The 21,440-nt window shown below is 43.5% G+C and overlaps 1 protein-coding gene across 3 annotated transcripts in view; it reads left to right on the top strand.

The window, feature by feature from the left end:
- Hhat (hedgehog acyltransferase) overlaps positions 1 to 21,172 on the top strand; it is a 311,966-nt gene extending 290,794 nt beyond the window's left edge. For all 3 annotated transcript variants that reach the window (XM_027934800.2, XM_071619730.1, XM_027934798.2), the window contains one exon: positions 21,081 to 21,172. In XM_027934800.2, coding sequence (XP_027790601.2) covers positions 21,081 to 21,172 — 92 coding nt within the window. The remainder of the gene's footprint in view (positions 1 to 21,080) is intronic.
- Positions 21,173 to 21,440: the final 268 nt, after the last annotated feature.

Genomic DNA, 21,440 nt, shown 5'->3' with positions numbered 1-21,440 from the left:
AAAAAGTTGGCTCCGATCTACATACTGTGGGGTCGGGCTCCAAATTCCTCAATAGGACACCCATAGCACAAAAGTTAATAACTAGAATCAACAAATGGGACTTACTCAAACTAAAAAGTTTTTTCTCAGCAAAAGAAACAATAAGAGAGGTAAATAGGGAGCCTACATCCTGGGAACAAATATTTACTCCTCACACTTCAGATAGAGCCCTAATATCCAGAGTATACAAAGAACTCAAAAAATTAGACAATAAGAGAACAAATAACCCAATGAACAAATGGGCCAAGGACCTGAACAGACACTTCTCAGAGGAGGACATACAATCAATCAACAAGTACATGAAAAAATGCTCACCATCTCTAGCAGTCAGAGAAATGCAAATCAAAACCACCCTAAGATACCATCTCACTCCAGTAAGATTGGCAGCCATTCTGAAGTCAAACAACAACAAGTGCTGGCGAGGATGTGGGGAAAAGTGTACACTTGTACATTGCTGGTGGGACTGCAAATTGGTGCAGCCAATTTGGAAAGCAGTATGGAGATTTCTTGGAAAGCTGGGAATGGAACCACCATTTGACCCAGCTATTCCCCTTCTCGGTCTATTCCCTAAAGACCTAAAAAGAGCATGCTACAGGGACACTGCTACATCGATGTTCATAGCAGCACAATTCACAATAGCAAGACTGTGGAACCAACCTAGATGCCCTTCAATAGACGAATGGATAAAAAAATGTGGCATTTATACACAATGGAGTATTACTCTGCATTAAAAAACGACAAAATCATAGAATTTGCAGGGAAATGGATGGCATTAGAGCAGATTATGCTAAGTGAAGCTAGCCAATCCCTAAAAAACAAATGCCAAATGTCTTCTTTGATATAAGGAGAGTAACTAAGAACAGAATAGGGATGAAGAGCATGAGAAGAAGATTAACATTAAACTGGGATGAGAGGTGGGAGGGAAAGGGAGAGAGAAGGGAAATTGCATGGAAATGGAAGGAGACCCTCAGGGTTATACAAAATTACATACAAGAGGAAGTGAGGGGAAAGGGGAAAATAATACAAGGGGGAGAAATGAATGACAGTAGAGGGGGTAGAGAGAGAAGAGGGGAGGGGAGGGGAGGGGGGATAGTAGAGGATAGGAAAGGCAGCAGAATACAACAGACACTAGTATGGCAATATGTAAATCAATGGATGTGTAACTGATTCTGCAATCTGTATACGGGGTAAAAATGGGAGTTCATAACCCACTTGAATCAAAGTGTGAAATATGATATATCAAGAACTATGTAATGTTTTGAACAACCAACAATAAAAAATTAAAAAAAAAAGATTTGACCTGGAATATAAAAAGAATTGAACACCAACTCCAGATACTTTATACATATAAAACACACACCTTTAAAATAATTTTGAAGAATTTAGTAACAGATTTAATTCAATATATACAGATGTGCAGTTCATTATTCTAAAACAAAACACTGTAACATCCCACTTATTCCAATTTTGAGTAAAATTGCACCAAAATCTTTCCCCAAAAGAAAAAGAAATGAAAATAATGGATGATTTCTTTCCTACTATGTTAGCTTCCTAGAGCTGCCGTAACAAAGAACCACCTACAGGTGGCTTAGATGGTTCTGGAGGCTGGATGTTGAATAGGCAAAGCACCCATCAGCAGGGCACGCTGTCTTTGAGACTCTGGGTGGAATCCTTTTTCTCTCTTCCTGCAATATTGCCAGCTGTCGGTCCTTTCTATTCCTTGACTTGATGTTGGGTCACTCCAGTCTGCCCCGTCACACAGCCTTCTCCCTGTCTGTTTTCCCTTCTTACAAAGGACACGAGATTTGGGGCCTATCCTAATTGAGCATTTCCTCCATCTTAACTTGATTATCTCTATTTATAGAGATCCTATTTCCAGATAAGGGTTACATCCTGAGGTACTAAGGCTTATGACTTCATCTTTTACATATGGGAGACATAATTAAACCCACAATACCTGCCATTTCCTGTCCTTTACCCCATTCCACTGGGGCTATTTTCCTCTAACCAGGACACCTATCTATCCACTATGACCAGCAGAGAGGACTCGGACTGAAATGTGTGGCACATCGTGGGGGTGTCTCTTGGTGCAATGCTCTGGTCACCACCTTCCCTGCTTCCCACCTCTACCAGCCTTATAACTCCTTCCACTCCCCTTTCTTCCCCACTCCCTGTCCCTGGATCTCTGGTAAATTAGAGTTAGAAGCTTACTAGAATTGAGGCTATCTCTGGTGTTCACAAGAACAAAAATCTGAGGGTAAATGGGGAACTTTGGAGAAGAAATATTTTTCTTCTTAAATTTCCAGATTTTGATTCAGAAACAGTCATTGAACATCTGTTATGTACAGGCATTAAGCCAGTTTCCTCTAAATATAACATCATTTATTTAAAGCATTATATAGCTTTTCCTGATGAGGATTCCTTTTGAGGTAGGTTGAGTCACACCGTAGGTAAATCTCAGACTAGGCTTTAAATCCCCAATGGCAATTGAAAGTATAGAAATTGAAATAATGAGTCTGTTTTTGACCTTTGACAGCTGACAGGCTTTTAAGCCTTACCCCCTCTTCCTCTTGGGTCCTACCTCAGGCAAGTCAATAAGAAAATTGACTTGATCTTTTCCTGGTGTAAGCAGAAGTTCAAACCATGCACACCCAGCTGTTGCTCACTCTGGCCTTGTCCCAACTACAGTATAAACCAAAGATACTGCCCTACTCCCTTTGCTTAAACTGTTTTGAATGGCTTAGTGTCTACTCTTGCTCTCTCCAGAAAGCCTCATTAGGTGAGGGATAACTTTTTCAGCCCTTTGGCGCATATGTGACATCATCTCTCTCCACATCTGTACCACTTTTGCAACCACAAATAAAAACATTCAAGTCAATTGAGTGCTGCTTTGTTGATCTTCAGAGGACTAGTATGAGCATGTAGTCACCATGTATTTGGCTGGAGGAGACTTGAAGCCATGCTTTAGTATTCAGGCCCTTCCTCCCCAGCAGTGTACTTGGTGGAGCTAATGGTGGGGAGAAGGTTCTGCTATTGCCCTGCTCTGGGCTCATCACTCATTGGTAAAGATCTTAAATCTTGCCCTTGAAATCCAGTCTGCTTGCTCAATGCTATTTGGGTGTTATCCCAAGACCCTATATCCATATACACTTAATGTGAAAGCTGATTGATTATATTGGGCACCAAATGCATTCTCTGGCACTTATTTTTTTCCCTTCTAGGTAAGGATTTATTTGTTCTATAGAGAAATTAGTGGCTGTGTGTATTGTGCGTGTGTTAATGTATAATGCAGGATTAATTTGAAAAGTACATGGAGGTCTGAGTGTGCATTATGCAAAAATAGCTTGTATTATGAACGTTTGAGTTAACATGCCGGCATGCAGAAATGTTCAGGGAATTTGTGGTTCAGTTCAAGTGACACCAGGATTGAGCCTTTTAAAACCAGACCATTCTCAGCATAATGATTCTATAATTTATTCAGCCTCAGACATCCAGCACTGTTGAATTCTGTGTTAAATAACCCAATTGGTGTATATGAAAACAGCGTCCTATAATTTAAACCCTTGGAATCAGCCCAACTGTATAATCTTGGCCTCAGCAAATACTTGAGGATGGTAGAAGGGTAATACAGCATACCTCTAGGTATGTATCCATACATGGGGCTTATTCTCAGATGAGCATGGCTGTCTTCAGATAGTGTTTGGAATCACATTCTAGCTCCCAAATAAAGACCCTTTTCCTCCCCATGTCTAAGAATTTTGACTCAGGAATATAGACTGATTTTTCAGGAGTCTAAGCATATAACATCATTGCAAAGGGAATCACAAAATAAGCCATGGTTGCATGTCAGATTCTAAAGAGGTAAGCTCTATAGGCCTATGTGGGTTAGACCAAGGTAGTCCTAGCACAGTGCTGTTAATCACTCTGAATGCAGCAATGATTAATCATGCCAATGGTTGAGGTAGAACTTTGTGCACAAATAGGACCTTGAGATAGTGGATGTAGTCATGCAGAATTTTTTCACTTGTGAAGATGGGCTGCTTGGAGCCATCATCACACGGTTCAGGCTGTGTATGAGAGATGTCTGCCTACAGACATGTCATCCCTGCAGGAGCTATCTGGGGATCAGAGATAAGAATGACCTTGGCCTATCTTATGTGGTACAATCAGCTTGAAGTTAATTTGGGGGTTAGAGAAAACAAAATGGCAAGATGTTCATGCAGGAAGAATATATTCAGGGCTTATTTCTCCATAACTGTGTAAGCCACTCATATCATTGGGTTTAAAAGATGGGCTTGTTCAGTGGCAAGAATTAGGCTTTAAGAAAATCTTTTTAGACTTAGTTGTGAAATGTTAAAGGACATTCTTGCTAGAGTTTTGGCCCTACCTCCCTAGTAGAAAGGGAAATGAAATTGTTTTTACTATGTATGATGTTGAGGACTAGAATATTAAATTCTGGAACTTTCTGATGCAGCTCAAATTTGTCACTTGGGATTTAGCCTCCTTACTCGTTTTCACTTGGGCACCCTGTTAAGATAGTAGAAAATCAGATGTCTCTAATTTTCATGATTTTGTGGTTAGGAATTAATAATCCTCATTTTAAAGTCAAGACTCAGAAGTTGGTGTGTAGAACTAACAAGTAGTGGAGCTTGGCATTATTTTTGTTGTGTGGGGCTGCAAGTTCTGTGATCTGAAACTGGCCCCATGTATGGAAATATGGAATATTATTCTTTTCTTCTTTGTAGTTCATCGTCTTAGGTACTATGCTGAAATAGAAGGAATTTTCAAAAATTTATTTTAAAGGTTCTATCAGCTTGAACTATTAGTGCATTCTTTGGGTCTAACAGAAGGGAACATAGTCTGATTATTTTTTCTTTTCATTTATAAGGGCAGGTATAATACAAGGTCCTTTAATTGGTAGCTTTGGAATTTAGACAACTAATTTAAACACATTTAAGAGGATTCAGATACAACTCAGAGCTGCTCTGGAGGACAGATACTTTCCTCTGTAAATGGCAAGTACTCATCTCTCCAGATTCAGCATAATTATTGCTGCTACTTCCCTGGGTCCTCCTGTTATCACAAGAATACTGAGCCTCCTCCGGTCTATAATTGGAAGTTAGACAATGTATCTGTTGAAGTCTTACTTGGAAAACAAAGATTATGATAGCTATTTCAAACAAAAGGCATCTAATTCAGGGGAAATATGAGTATTAGGAAGGAGCAAAAAGACACATTGACACAATCCAGGTATTAATAATAGTAGAAAATAGTGACATTCCCTAAGATTTGGGGGGAGACAGAGAGATGGGATTCCTAGAATCTAGAAGTTTGGAGAAGAGGACCCTAGGCAGTGGCACTCAGACTTCTAAGGGGGTGCTTTGTCTTGTGCTGGAACCTTGGACCAAGGAGTGCTGTATGGCTGGTTCTCAGACCCCAAGGAGGTGACTCCTGCTGAGGTTGAGAGTGTCAGTGGAAGCTGGAAACTGGGGGTACTACTGCCTCCAGCACTGGAGGAACACTGATAAGACGTGGCAGCAGGGAGTCCACTCTTCCCACCTCCTTTGTTCCAGTAGAAATTGTTCAGAATCGAGGACCTAAACATCTTAGTGGTAGGTCCAAGACCATCTACAGAGGAGCATGGGAAACCTGGGCCTTAAAGTAAATAATATAGGCACCTGGACTTGCCCCTGGAGGCCTCAAGGACTTGGTTGGAAAAAAAAAAAGGGGGAAATCCAGAAAAGGGGCTCATGGATGTGAGTCCCAGAGCAACACTGAATCTGAGGCCCCTAGATGGGGCGACTGAGGCTAATTAGTATAATCCCTGTTGTGGTCTGTCATTTTTTGCTTTAAACTTGAAGGAAGACCTAACTGTGAAGAGCTAGGGGAAATAATTGGAAGACATGCTGGGTTTACCTCACTGGCTCAATCATGGGACTTCCATAAAAGGTTTAGGGAGAAAGGCCTTGCCTGCCCTACCAGTCCGTATTAAATTGGTGGGTTGATGGGATGGATAGATAGGAGAAGGAAGGAAAGGAAGGCAGTGAAAGACATTTGTCCCTGGCTCTCCAGCTGAAGGGTCCTATAGAGTAAAAGCAGAGGAAGTCCTGCCTGGCTCACTGTGAACCCATTATAGAGATCGTGATGCCATAAATTCATTTTTATTTCCTTAGTTAATGAGGTTTCAGAAATGATGAAACTAGAGCTGCTCTGGAGGACAGAAGCAGGTGCCTGTCATTTTCTTTGCATAAATTCCTGCTGTGCACACCAGGAGCACTCGTGGTGCCTGGCCATCACAGCCAGCTCCTGGCTAAGCAGGCTGTGCTGGGCCTGTCCCTTCTGTGTCAACTCCCCTCTGAGTCAGTGCCCTTTTCCTCACTCTCCTGTAGACTACTGCAGAACATCCTCCATACTGAATACCATAATAATGACCTCCCTCCTATTAAACTGTAAGAAAATAGCCCCAAACTGGTAGAAAAATGGGGAAAAGATGTAAACAAATATTTCCTGGGAAAAAGAAATACTGAAACAAGTGGAAAGATGTCGAACTCTTTTCTTTTTCTCACCCTTGGTGCTGGAAATAGAACCCAGGCTTACACACATGTTAAGCACATGCTCTACCACTGAACTGCACCCAGCACCTCAGCCTCCCCCTTAATGAGAAAAATTCAAATTCAGAGTGTGACAATGTGCTGCCCCAGGTTGGCATAGATCTAGCAGCTTCCCTTCCTACATTCAGGCAGAAATATAAAGTGGTGACTCTTCTTGAGAATGGTTTGCAATACCTATGAAAAGTGATCTGGCAATTTCACTTCTAGGATTTTACCATTCACGTATAATTTCACATGTATGAAATGAGATATGTACAAGAGTATTCCATGCTGCGTTACTCATAAGAGCAAGAGATTGGAATAGACACAGGTGTATCAGGCCACTGAGTAAATGTATGATGGCACGTTCAGCAGAATTTTTCACAGCCAATAGTATCTGTGGCATTTGCATTCAAGTACAATATGTATTTAAGAATGAAAGGTTATATTTTATAGTTTTGTGCATGGACTATCTAGGAGGACAAACGAGGAGCTGGAAAGGAACCTCTAGGGAGAGAGGAATTGAGGGCTTGGATGTGTGGGAGTGAGAGGGCATTTCTTTTCCCTAATTTTGGAATTTATATTATGCCTTACCTGTCCACACCACCCACCCACCCCCCAAAAAATAGAAGATGAAATGGGGGTGGGAGTTGTTGGTCCTTTCTAAGTCTTGCTGGAGGACACCTGAAGAGGACAGGAGCTTTGAAGGCAGGCTGTCTCCTGTGGAGGGAAGGGTAGATGAAACTACTAGAAAGTGGAATCTCCCCGCTCTAGCATCACAGCGTTCATCTCCATGTTTCCTTAGCACTGTTCTCCCACTAGCCGGGCTCTCAGTTCTCTGGAGCCTGCACCACAAATGGCTATGCCCTGTGTGCTTGCAGGCCCCCTCCTCTCAGAAGCCAGCTCTTCTCCTTCCAGACCCCCAACTCTTGGCATAGCACTCAGCACATGGGGAAAGCTAAGAAATGTTACAGCAACTTTTCATTCTTTCACATTGGGAACACCCTGGGGTCATGATTTGTCTTTTCATATCTAATTCTTGTCTCGGTGTAAGTCAGCCTTTTACTCTCTGGTATCCCCTGAATGTAACCTAGTGCCCCGTATGTAGTAAGAGCTCAGTAAATGTTCAATAAGAATCACAACAATGATTAATCTTAGATCCTTCCCAGCCAAATGGCAAGAACAGAGCCACATTTTCCCTGTGGATATCAGGCAGCCTCTAGGAAGGGGAGGTGGCAGGCTCTGAATGCAAAGCTTCTCCAAGCCTAAATTAGCATTTGACCTATGGGTATTGTCAGAAATTGACTAGGAACATGCAGAGGGGGACTGTCACAGGTTCTTCTGGAGCCATGACCTCAAACTCCAGGTGCTGAGACATCATTAGAAAAAACTGGATAGATCCAGGCCACATAGCTGACCCTTGCGGACATTGCCTGTCACTTGAGCACAATCAGAGAGCAGATGGAAGGCTGGTTCCACGCCCTGAAGTGACCCACAACTGAGGGAGTATCTGGAAACCCTACAAGGAGTCCATCATATAAATATTGTGCTCTGAGGTCACAAACATCCACCAGATGCTGCTGCAGCAGCTGAGACCCCTTCCCTGGAGGCCAGTAATTAACCCCATGTAGATGCTACCAGAAGAGAATAAACAACTGGGAAAAAAATTCTGAAGAATTTCAGCCTTCCTGTCCCTCTGCTCTCTGAACAGGCAGTACAAGGAGGCAAATGGTGCCAACATACCCCAGGAACATAAAAGAGCTCTGCCCAGATGCTTGGGATTCACTTCTCCTCCACCCTCTGTATTGTCTTCTCTGCCCCTGTGATCAACTGGCTCCAGGTGTTGGATTCCAAGCAGAGTCGCAGGTGGAAAGAAAAAAAAAACAAACTTCCCTGTGAACGTGTCTCAAATTGCCCAGTATTTGCTCCTGCCAGGTCTCCTAGAGGATTAGGAAATCCAGGCTGCCCAAGGAGGTAGGGGGGGCCTCAAAGGAATGAGGGGGCACCACCCCCTCCTGGTGTGGTGTGGTGTATCTGGCAATACTTGCCTGCTGTCCCCAGCAGACCCACCCTTGGGGCCATCATCCAGAACAGAGAGCCAAAGGGGAACACAGTGTTCTTCAGAGTGAGGTCTTTTAGGCACAAAAATGTCTTTGTCACCCTAGTTGAAAAAAGTATGTGAGTCATTGTATACGTCAGGTAGATAGCCTCATAAGCACGTCACTAAAACTGTGCCGTGTTCTTCTGACGTTGCTGCAGTGTGCTGGAACACTGCCTTCTGTTCCATGATGGGACACCCCCTCCCCCTCCTCCTGACCAAGTGGTCCCTCAGGATGTGTGCTTGTCTTATCATGCACTTCCCTGGGGAAGGAAAGATGACTAGGGGATGTGAATATTTTAGGACTATAATCTCTTAGAATCAGAAGGGCCTAAGGAGGAGCCTCCCATCAGAGGCAGACATTTTTTGGGAAGTCCTTCCTACTGAAGAGTTGCTCAAAGTTCCTCAAAGCCAAGTGCTGAGAACTCAGGTGCCCACTCTTCTGTAGGCTCTAACCACTATAGATTGTCTTTTGTAGTAACTTCTTGAAAATCTGCCTCTCAAAACTTTTACCTGCCGGTCTCATTTTGTCATCTGGAGTGATGTGGCATAAGTGTAATTCCCTCTCTATGTGACTTTGTGGCCTTCTTCCAGGCTGAATGTTGGTTTATCTGTATGCCTAAATAGCGGACCCTTTCTAGACCTCCTGGAAGTGGCTTGTGTGTGACAGAGCTGCTGGTTAGGCGTGGCGCTTCGAATTGGTCAGCCTTGTTTGAGTCTATAGTCATGTGCATGAGCTTTTACTTATTCTCAGGCTGAGCTAAGCTATGTTCCCCCACTAGTCCCCTGATTCCCATGTGGCCTGAGATGACAACAGCAGTGACCGTGGCTACTGTCCAGGGCCAGGCAGCCATGCTCCCACATGGCTCCATAATCTATGCTGCTGCTGTGGGTTAATCTGGGGAAGAGCAGCTATGGTGTCAGCAACTCTGACTCTAAGCAAAGCCCTTGGTCTCTGGAGTGAGTGACTTTGATGGAGGGCCCTATGGGGTCATTTCCCTCCCCTGAACAATGACATAAGAGCCCATATTTCATCCCTGGGCAATTCTGATGCCTCTTTAGCAGAGATATCTTGACATTCATTTGACCTGTCCCTGTGCTGCCACCTCCTGATGCCCAGGACTGCCTGAGTGGTCTTTGCTCCTGAGGGATAAGCACCCTGCTGCCTGTGAGCTGGAGGCTCGAGGGGTAGTTGTAGACAGTGCCACCATCATAGCATCCCCTGAGCTAGGACACTCTTCTCATCCATCTCCCACACCCTTTATTATTCCAGGACCTAGGAGATGAGCTGCCTTTTCCAAATAGCATTTGTAAAGTTCAAACTATATTTTTCTGAACTCATCTCAAAATTGTTCTGTGCTTCTGTCAAGTTCCTTTGGAGGAAGGCAAGGGGAGGCTCACGTAGTTAATCAACACCAAAGAGACAATGGACTCGGTATTCTCCAAAGAAACCCTGGCCACCAGCTGAATCCCAGACACAGCCAGCCTGCCTGTGACTAGCCCGTAGGAGCAGGGGGACCCTGGAGTGGGCCTGACTACTTGGCAGCAAACACTGGAAGATAGTTACAGATTTAAGTCTTGTTCCCTGATACCTCCAGCTTTCAAACCGATCATGCTTCTCAGCATGTTGATGAGCAAACTAGATTTTTGCAGACACAGCTAGTGGGTGCAGCAAGGTAAGAACAAAGCCATCTTTGACAGCAGGCAGGAACATTCCCTTCCTCGTCCCAGTGGTGTCTGGCATTCATAACCCACAGTGGCTTCTGAGAGCTCTGGGAGCATCCAGCTGCTGCTGCTGGGAGTTTGGTCTTAGCGTTCTGTTCCTTGCTTCAAAATTCAAGTCTAGTAATTTGGAATTCTTTCACAACAGCTTTAGAAGAGGAACATGTCAGATGCACTTGCTGATGCCATCTTTTCAGATATACACAAAGTTCAGACATCATTCTTTCTCTTTGCCCCCTCTCCCCTATTCCACTCCTGGCAGATTGACTTGGGGGTGGTAGGAATTGGGGTGAGTGGATGTGTTCCTGCACTGCTGTCTCTTGGTAAGTCTCGGTGATCATGGTCAGTAAATGCCAGATGCCTCTTCCTCCAAGACACATCCACAGGAGTTGACGATGCCTAGACTGTGGGCACTCCTGCCAGTTGACTGAGTGTCCTGCAGGCTGGGAAAATGGAGGCCAAATGGACATATGGGGTGTGGTTTCTTGTACATGGTCTTTGCCACGATCATGATTTTCAGTTATCTGAAGTAAGCCTTGGCAGTCTTCTAAATGAGTACTCTGAATTAACAATGCATATGTTTCTTCATTGACCAATTTACCGTGCATGCCCTGGTCCCAGTCCCCTGGGAAGAAGGCGGCAGATTCTTAGGCACTTAGATCTGGTCCGAAGGAAGAATCTCTGTCATTGTGTCCTGGCTCACTGGCCATCCTGTCCCTGTCCATGTTCCCCCAGGAACAGGAAACTCACTCTTTTGGTTGGCTTCAGTGCCAGAGTGCTTCAGCTGGCAAAGTGTCCCTTTGTCCCCTTCACACCTGTTCCTTCCTCCTAGCCCTGTCCTCTACGTGCTCAGGTGTCTTCTCGGCTCTTCCAGGGGTAGATGTTTATGTTTGGGGACCAGCCATTTTCTCTACTCCTTAGTCTTTGTGTTTCCAGGCAAATGTCACTAGATCTATCAGCCACTCTTCCTGTAACATGGTTCCAGACCTTTCCTAATTACACCTTTGTATGGTGGATTTGGAAACAAAAAGTGCTAAGTTCAACTGTTTCTTTATCTTGTTCAATTTTATCTTAAATATTAGTGTCAGCCTATCATCCCAGCCTACTCAGACTTTGAGAATCCCGTCTCCATCCTGTTTCCTCCATGCCTTTTGTCATCTCCATGTCTGGATCACAGAGCAGTAGTGGAAGTGAACTTATGCTATGGGTGAAATGCTTGGTGTTCCTGGTCTGCCCTCGGGCTTCAGTGGCATTCTGATAAGGCCTCAAATGAAGGTGCAGACTATGCCTGTGACAAGAATTGAGGCTGCCTGTCTAAATGCTAAGCTCGCAGTAGGTGCTTCATAAATACAATAGACCCATCTTGGATGTATTTTTTCTGAGATTGTAGTAAACTGTGGTCAATTTCAGCCCAAGCATCTTAATGGAAAATTACAGAAATAAACAATTCACTAGGTTTAAATTGTATGCTGTTCTGAGTATCATGATGAAATCCTGTGCCAGCTTGCTTTGTACCTGGGACATGAGTTACTCCTTTGTTCACTGTATTCACACTGTACATGCTTCTTACCCAACATCCTCATGACTCCATGATTACCCAAAGCAGATGATCCTCCTTGTGATAGATCGTCAAAAGACCTATAGTATCCCAACACCATGTCACAATATCTATGTCACTTATCTCACTTCATCTTGTCAGGTAGGCATTGTATCATCTCATGTCGCAAGAAGCAGGAATACAGGATAATAAAGTATGAACAGAGAGAGATGCCACATTCACATAACTCTTACTACAGTACATTTATAATTGTCTTTATTGTAAATCTCTTATGGCACCTAATTTTTAGATATTGTATTATGTATAAGAAATAGCATATGTAAGATTGAGTACTATCCACAGTTTCAGGCATCCCTTGTGGGTCTTAGAATGTATTCCCTGCAGATAAGGACGGACGGCTATACAGGTGTGGGTGAGTGGTTGTCAGGGTAAGGAGCCTGACTCACAGCGCACTGCCCCTTTGTTTGAGGAAAGTGGCTTTCTTAGCTCTTTTGCTATGCAGCATCTGCTGTGTTATATGGCATGTCATGAATTACCAATGAACCATAGTCCTAATTAGGCTGTATTAGAAACCCAAGTTAGAGAAGAGAAACATCTGTGGAAAAAAATGTTCCTACTGTGCAGCCTCTGGCCCCAGTGGCTGAAGTTGGGCTGTGGCATCAACTGCAGAGGACAATTTTGTGGGAAATAGGTCCCCATTGATCCTAGAGAGGGAGGAAAAAATGTGCATTTTCCAGTACCACCTTCTGCTTGTGCTGTCTGAATAAGAAAAGTGGCTCTGGCTTATTCTTCCCGCTTTCTCAATTTCATGTGAAATGATTTTACTTGATGGCAGTGAGTGCTTCGCTAAGTGTCTGCCTGCAGGGCTTGTAGGGGGAGCTGGGGAAGGATGAAAAATGTGGTGGAGATTGGCTTCATCAGGATGTGAAATTGACTGTGAACAATGTGATTTATTAAAGACCACTGTTGGTGCTGGTTACAATGTGCACATGGCACCTAGCAAGGGACTCTTGTGCAGAACGGAGCAAGCTCCCTGAGGGTGACCCCAGCTACCTGCTTCCTTCATCTCCCTGCTGAATCCCCTATGGAGTATCAGCCAATATCAGGGCGTAAATAATTGTGCTTTGGCAATTTTAATAAAGGGTCATTCAGGTACTGGGAACATGCTCTGCAATGCCCCTGGTCTAAATTAAGCAGTAACCAAGACAAAGAATGTAAGCATGCCCACCCATACTTCTTCTTCTGTCCCCTTACGTAGAGAAATAGAGGCCCCAGGAGGTGGGCTGACCCAAGTGAATTAGTGATGGCTGAGGTCTGAGAAAACAAACATTTTGCTTCTGCCTATTATGAGATGATCACCAGGAGTAGGGGAATGGCAGGATATTTACAGGCTGAGGATTTAAAGGAAGAGAGACCTGTTAGAAGGCAGAGGAACCTGGTTTGAGTCTTTCCATCAGGTGACCCAAAGCAACTATTTCTGAGCTTTGGTGGCCAAAGGAGTTACACAGCCTCAAGCTCAAGTGTAGCTTGATGACAATTAGCTGTTAGACCCTGGGAAAGTGACTTCACTCCTTTGAGCCTTAATTTCCATATCTGTGAGAACTGAGAAATGGAGCTAACAATACTTGCCTGAGAAGGAGGTTGTAGGACTGAAATGAGCCAAGCAGAGTACTTGGCAACATATAATGCTCAGTAATCTCCTCTGGTCATGAGAGTGCAATCTATTAACAAGCTCTGTCATTAGAAAGCCCTTCCCTTGGCTTTCTTCAGGTTCCCCTAGAACAGTGGTTTCCAAAGTGTGACCCCTGGATTATCAACTTTCACATCACCAGGGAACTTGTTAGAAATGCACATTCTCAGGACTGCCCAGACCTGCTGCATCAGAAACTCTGGGGTAGGGCCCTGTAATCTGGGTTTAGCATGCCTTCCCAGTGATGCAGGTGCAGACTATTTTAGGGTTCCCTGCTTCAGTTCTAAACACACAAGAACCATCTAGTTCTTCTCTCTCAGGATATAAAAGAGCAGAGTTTTTGAAAACTCAGGCCTAGAAGCCTGGGTTTGAGTCCCAGGTTTGTAACTTACCTAAAGGTCAGAAACTTTCAGTAGAATCCTAAAGTATCAAGAGCCCATTCCTCAATATCTGTCCATATCCCCATCTGTTTATAAATAGGCCTACCAATTTATAGGCTTAGAAATCTGGGCAGCTGTATCCTCCCCGTGCCCATCCTTCAATAAGGGAGCCAGCCCTCTGACGGAAAAGGTTCCTGCCCTATTGCTTTATTAAAATTAAAGCTCTCAATTAGCCCTGGTAGAAGGACTTTAGGCTTAGGAGTATTTGATGCATGGCTCCAGAATATCTCCTGGCTACAGCTACTGGAGTAAATATGATTTAAATAAAGCACCTTATCAATTCCCCTCACCATATCTGAACATTGTTAAACGTAAAGTGCTGTCAGGAGCCAGTGATTTTAATAAAGGCAGTGTGCCTAAAGTTATCTGAATAATTAATGGATGATGGTAGTGAACTTGGCGGGATGGTGCAGAATGTCAGGGCAACGGTGGGGATGTCTCCAAGACTTGAGCCAGCATGCCAGGAGCTGGGGTCTGATGCAGGAGCAGGTACATGAGACCTCAGACATCATCCCTTTTCTCATATCAAGAGCAATCATAAGGGAGAGGCTTGGACTGAGGCTTTCATTAGTCTTTAGGCAGCATGGCAGGATAGTCAACCATGAGGGTACCAATCATCCAAGGCTGTGCTCAAGGTCAGTTAGAGGGAATCTATTCTTTGGCTTCCAAATCTATCAGTTACCACGTTCCATGATTCCCTCTTCTGCAGCATCTCCATTCTATTTCCCTACAAGACAGATGTTGCTGAGACAGTCTATTCACAAAGGCTCTCTGGAGGTCACAATTCATCAGCCTCACTTTGATCTTAACAGAACGGCAATGTGGACTTTGTAACATATGCTCATGTATTCCCAAGGACATGAATGGATAGGTTGGTGGCATTTCATAATCATAGTGTATGTCCTTCACATTTGCAAACTTACTCTTCAACCAAGGAGAGTTTGAGCCTTGTTTTCTTTGCATCCTGATGGCTGCATCAGTTAGCTGGTAGACCTGTGTCTCGTCCTGTGTGTTGTGAGTCATGAGAAGCTCCTCTTTTCCTTCCTTAGAATGGGTGATGTTATTCCATGGGACCAGAAACTGGTCTATCAGTCCAGCTGTGGATACCCAAGAGCCAAGATGGGGGAGGGGCATTACCTTTTTCTCCAGTCCTCAAGGAGAGCTATAAACCATCTGGTGATGACTGAGCAGTTAATGAGCTAGAGGTACAGTGGGCAGCAGGGCATTGGAGCCTCTGGCTGGAAAACGTGCTTGGAGGATGGAAGATGAAGCTAAGGCAGAGTTGATAGTAGATTTAAAAAAAATAATAGTGACATTCTTTAGAATATCCTCCAAATAGGATCAAACCTGATGCCCTAGACTTGGGATTTGCACTCTGGGTCCTTTTCAGGTAGTGTGACTGTGAGCAAGCATGTCAGTATTGGGTTTAAACCAGTTCTGGAATCTGCTAGCTGTGTGGTCCGTGATAAGTTATTTACATTCATGAGCCTCTACTTTTCCCTCTTAAAATGAGAACAGTAATTTCTACCTCAGAGGGTTGTGAAAAGTAACGAAGATTGCATAACCCTTGTAAACTCTACAGTACATTGCTTAGTCTGTAAACTCTTTTCATGGGGACAGAGACTCTGGTGCTAGATGGCTGAGAAGCTAGGCAGGAAGCAGGCATCCCTGCAAAGCCTGATCATAAGCTGATTATAAGCCATTTTCTTGTAGAAATGGTTAACAGTAGGATATAGCCTTTGAAAAAGCCTTGCGAGAGCCAAGATGGCAGTCAGGGCCTCAGGAGTGTTGCCCAACATGACAACTGAGTGAACCTTTGATGGGGTAATTGATGGCTCCTGCACAATTCAGCAACTCTGTTAACTCCTCTCCCATTAGGAGGGATTGATTTCTTCATGGGATGGGAGTTTGTGCTGATTCATCAGTTACAGCTTTCCTCCTGCTGAACTGATTTGCATAGTGAAGAAAGAGTCCTCAGGGCTGGGGTGTGGCTTAGTGGTAGAGCACTCACCTAACATGTGCAAGGCCTTGGATTCAATCCTCAGCACTACATAAAAATGAATATATAAAACAAAGGTATTGTGTCCAACTACAACTAAAAATAAATAAATATTTAAAAAAAAGAAAGAGTCCTTTGGTTCTCCTATTTCTCTTTCAAGGCCCCAGTGGAAGAAGGCACAATTAGAGCAGCCCAATATTTGGTCCTATAACTCAGTCCCCCTGCCTGGAGGGAGTTGGAGTGAAAACACATCATCACTTAAAAAACTGTGTTCCCTTATAACTTCTGTTTGAATGTTTTGGGGACATACACAGCCCAGGACATTGTACCCCAATGCTGCAAGTCTGTGATTTGCTAACGTTCCTTTTATGGTTTAGATCTGGAATATCATTCAAAGGCTCATGTGTTGAGGGCTTGGTCCCCAGTGCAGCAGTGTTCAGAGGAGGGACTTTGGGGAAATGGTTGCATCATGAGGGTTCTGATCTCATTAGTGGATTAATCCATTGATAGGTGAATAGGCTCTGGGGGAGGTGGGACCTCGTTGGAGGAAGTAGGTCATTGGGGGCATGCCCTGCAAGGATATTTTTTGCCCCTGGTGTGTGTCTCTGCCTCCTGGCTGCCATAAGGTGAACAGCTTTTCTCTGCTATGCCCTTTGCCATGTTTCTGCCTCACTGCATAGAAGCCTAAAATCAATGAAGTCAGCTGACATTGAACTGAAACCTCTGAAAATGGGAGCCAAGATAAATCTTTACTCCTGTAAGTTTTTCTCAGGTATTTGTTGCAATGGCAACAAGCTAACATGGTCCCAGTGCCACCTTTTTTTAATGTCAGCTTTATGAAAAATTAAATAATGCACAGTAAGAGGCATCCATTGGAGGCATGCAACAGAATGAATCTGCCACTTGTAAATACCATTCCTGCAATCAGGATACAAAATATTTCTCATCACAGAAGGTTCCTAGTGCCCCTTTGCAGTCCCTCTCCCTCTGACCCAGCTCTGCGTAACCTTTGATGTTTTATTTTTTTTTGTGTGTGTGTGGTTATAAATGAGTTTGCATTTTATGTAAATGGATTATTTTGTTAAGGGCTTCTTTTAGCATAATTTTTGTTGTGTATTGTACATAACATAAAAAATAGGATTTTAACCAATTTTAGGTACCGTTCAGGGGCCTGAAGTACATTCTCACTGTTTTTCAGCCATCACCATCTACCATACCTGGAACTTTTCTCACTTTCCAAAACTAAACCTTTGTAACCTTTAAACACTGGCTTCCCATTCCTCTCTACCTTCTAGATCGTGGCTGGAAATTCCTTGTGAATTTGACTACTCTAGGAAGGTCGCGCAAGTGGAATTATGGATTTCTTTCTTTTGGGTCTGACTTACTGTGATATCTTCAAGGTTCGCTCATGTTGTAACCTGGGTCAGCATTTACTTCCTTTTTTAAAGGCTGAAAATATCTCATTGTACATATATACCACATTCTGTGTATCCTCTCATCTATTGATAGACACTTGGGTTGCTTCTACCTTTTGGAAATTGTGAATAATTGTGCTGTGAGCATTGGTGTACGACTGTCTCTCCTAGTTCCTTTGCCAATGCTTTGGGGTGTGTGTTTCATAATTCTATGTTGAATTTTTCTAAGGAATATCCATAATGTGGCTGCACCATCTTACAACATTGCTTTTGGTGTGTTTTGTTATTCTGGGTTTTTCAAAACATTTTATTGGTCCATAATAATTATACAGAATGGTGGGTTTCATTGACAACATTGTGTTTTAAACAAAGTTTTTCATCAGATTTCTTTTCTTTTCTTTTTTTTTGGTCAGGGAGGATACTGGGAATTGAACTCAGGGGCATGCAGCCACTGAGCCACATCTCCAGCCCCATTTTACATTTTATTTAGAGACGGTTTCACTGAGCTAGCTGCTTAGCACCTTGCCATTGTTGAGGCTGGCTTTGATCTTTCGATCCTCCTGTTTTAGCCTCTGGGATTACAGGCATTCACCACTGTGCCTGGCTCATCAGACTTCTTGTTCTGATTATTTCCTCATTTTACATAAGACACACCCTTGGACTTCTTGGACTTCTGTGTGATGATGATCTTTTTCTTCAGTATCTTGAGTTTCTGCCTTTCCAGGTCTTTCAGACGGATTTAATTGCTCAGAAAATTGCTCAGTCATGATAACTTCAAGTAAAATGATACTGCTTAATTTCTCTTAGCTCTAGTTATTTCCCTCTGTGTCCTACCTGGTGCTCATTAGCTGTAGTTATTGAAAAATTCCTTGTTATCCTATTCACTGTATCATTATACAACTAGCTACATCCTATTAACTCTTTCTACCTACATTAGCCTTTTTGAGAGAGACGATTGTGCCATACATCATACTTATGTGTTTAGCTATGTTTGTTAAGTAATCCATTTTAACTATGTTACCCAATCTTTTGCAACTGTGGTCTGACTTGCTAGCAACCTGTTCATAATACCTTCAATGCTGCCTAGGTATGATCTGTTAAAACTCATCACTCACTTAGATCTTGTTTTGTCCAGGTATCAAAAACCCAGTAGGAAGTTAAACGTATCATTGATTCTAGGGACTCAACCTTGAATGTGCAGAGAATGTAGAGGGTCTCAGTTCTAAAGCACCCTTTTAAGAAGGCTCTTTTCCTTTGAACAGTGCTGTACTGTTCATCAGGCTGCATGAGTCATCTTAGTGGTCGGGGGGAGAGCATGCACATGTGCGTGGGGTATGTTGAGGGGCTGCTCAGTGGGGGGAATGAGGGTTGGAAAGTAGGCAGCTGGGTGAGGAGCAAGATCATGGACGTCTGAGCAAGGAAGGCCGGGGAGAGGTCAGTGTTCCTTGGTCACAACAGAACCCTTTTTGACACCATCATTTTGTGATGACTGACAAGGCTGTGTGACTGCTCATCATAGAGGCTCTGGGAAAGTTGCCAGAACAACGGCCCATCCCATTTGCTGTTCAGTTTTGGTATTCTGTCCTCATCTGAGCCCTGAGGGAGGAGGCTCTGCCCAAAGGCCACTTCCACCTGCCTGGGCCACATTAGTACTTGGGTAACAGCTACCTCAGTCAAACCTTGTGCCTATAGGCAACCAAAAAGAGGGTGATGTTAGGGTCTAGGACAGGGCCAGACATGAAGGGTTGGTTGGTTGGTGTGGAAAGGTGACTAGAGCACTTTTTTTTTTCCATCAATTTTCTTATTCCTGGGAAAGTTGGTATCGACTGGGGTTGCATAGTATAGTAGGGTTTTGAGTCTTTTAACTGGATGGCCTATACAGTAAGAGTAGGGAGATCTTTCAGGGCCTACATAGGACACACACTAAATGTGATTGCACCTCACCTCATTGGGACCGTTGTTCCTCCTAGTCCTACATGTAGGGTCATCTCCTGATAAACACAGTGGTCAAGCACAGCTGGGCAATGCCCTAGGCCCAGCTTTGTGCAGGAAACGCCCCTATTTGCCCACCTCTGCAGCTGGTCTCTGGGCTCTCTGTTTACCAAATACCCATTGATGTCTCACTCCAAACACAGCTGAAGTCCAAGAGTGCTTCCTGTGTCCAAAGCCCTCTCCCCTCATCCAGCACCTTGAGCCCATTGAGGAACTCGTGCTGACAAGTCCCCTGATTTCTCTGAGCCACAGAAACATCTAAGGACCCCCAGGCAGAATGGGTCCCTCTTTTTAAAAAAAATTTTTATGTTCCTTTTAGTTTTACATGACAGTAGAATGTATTATGACATATTAGTTATACATGGAGTATAACTTCCCATTCTTGTGGTTGTACATGATGTGGAGTTACACTGCTTATGGATTCATACATAAACATAGGAAATGTATATCCAGTTCATTCTTTCTATTTCCATCCCCTCTCCTTTTCCTTCAATCCCCTTTGTCTAATTCAGTGAACTTCTAGTGTTGCCTCCCCACTCCCCTTATTGCATGTTAGCATCTACATATCGGAGAATATGCGGCCTTTGGTTCTTTGGCATTGGCTTATTTCACTTAGGATAATAGTCTCCAGTTCCATCTATTTCCTAGCAAATGCTATAGTTTCATTCTTCTTTAAGGCTGAGTAATATTCCATTGTGTATGTGTACTACATTTTCTCTCATATTTTTATCCCTGCCTGTCTACCTGCCCTTTCCTAGGATGGCCTGATGGTCACATTTTGGGTGGTTTCTCTGGTAGTTTGTCCCTTTCCACCCCAGAAAACTATTGTTCATCCCAACTGACTCAGTTTAAATGTGCTCTGGAAACTGAATCATAAATCCTACTGTGTGTGTTTGTCTTTCCCAAGATGGAATGAGAGTGCCTTTAACACAAGATGGAGTCTTTTGATTTTGGTCCCTCATGTTCTCCAAAATCCCCAACCAAACTTTGAACACGTGAAACATGTAGAAGACATGAAGATCATTAAAAACAAATGCTCAGCAGAAACATTAATTTAAAAAGATAAAGAAAAGATATTCTAAGACAAATATTTGTAGAAGGAATCACTAAAAGCTTTGAGTCTTGAAATCAAATGTTTAATCTGGAGTTCGATTTCTGTGTACATACAAATGTCACTCAATTCAATATAATGGCCAATCTATATTTTGAGATTTACTGTGGGCCTCAGGAACATTTTTTGGGGGGGTTGATTATCTAAAGCTTTAGTCTTCTAAGTATATATTCTTTAAAAGCCTGCCCTATTCTAAGTGTTTGCATTTGTCACAGGACACCCATCTTTTTATACTGAGCCCATTGGACTGTGGGACTCTGCTTACTAGGGTTCCAACAAGAGCACTTTCAGGAGCTCAAGAGCTGGTGTAAAACAATGCCTGTGCTGTTTCTCATGTTGCCTTCTCCCCAGGGGACAGTTTGCCCATGTGGGAAAGTTTGCCCCCAAACTTCTGACCATTCTTCCATCTCTGTTCTCCCCCTACAGGCTGGCCGTGGGTGACCCTCTCTGTCCTGGGATTCCTGTATTGCTATTCCCATGTGGGCATTGCCTGGGAACAGACATATACCATGGACTAGTGCCACCAGGCCCAGGCCAATATCCAAAGCAAATGGTACTTCACCATGACCTCCTACTCCAAGATAATCTCCAAGGGATTATCTCCTGCTCATCTTCTGTTGAAGATACCTCACTTCAAGACTGGCAGCTTAAGCTCTCATAGAAATTTTACAACCAGACTATCTTCTGACTTCTGGGTTTAAGAGATTTTCTACCCAAACACTGTCAGTTTCCTGTTGGGTAAGCTGAAGTGCAGGGCAGCAGATCATCTTGCCTAGCTATACAGGG

The sequence above is a fragment of the Marmota flaviventris genome, chromosome 12 (genome assembly GCF_047511675.1).
Source record: "Marmota flaviventris isolate mMarFla1 chromosome 12, mMarFla1.hap1, whole genome shotgun sequence".
Taxonomy (NCBI): domain Eukaryota; kingdom Metazoa; phylum Chordata; class Mammalia; order Rodentia; family Sciuridae; genus Marmota; species Marmota flaviventris.
This window is presented reverse-complemented; position numbering and strand designations above follow the sequence as displayed.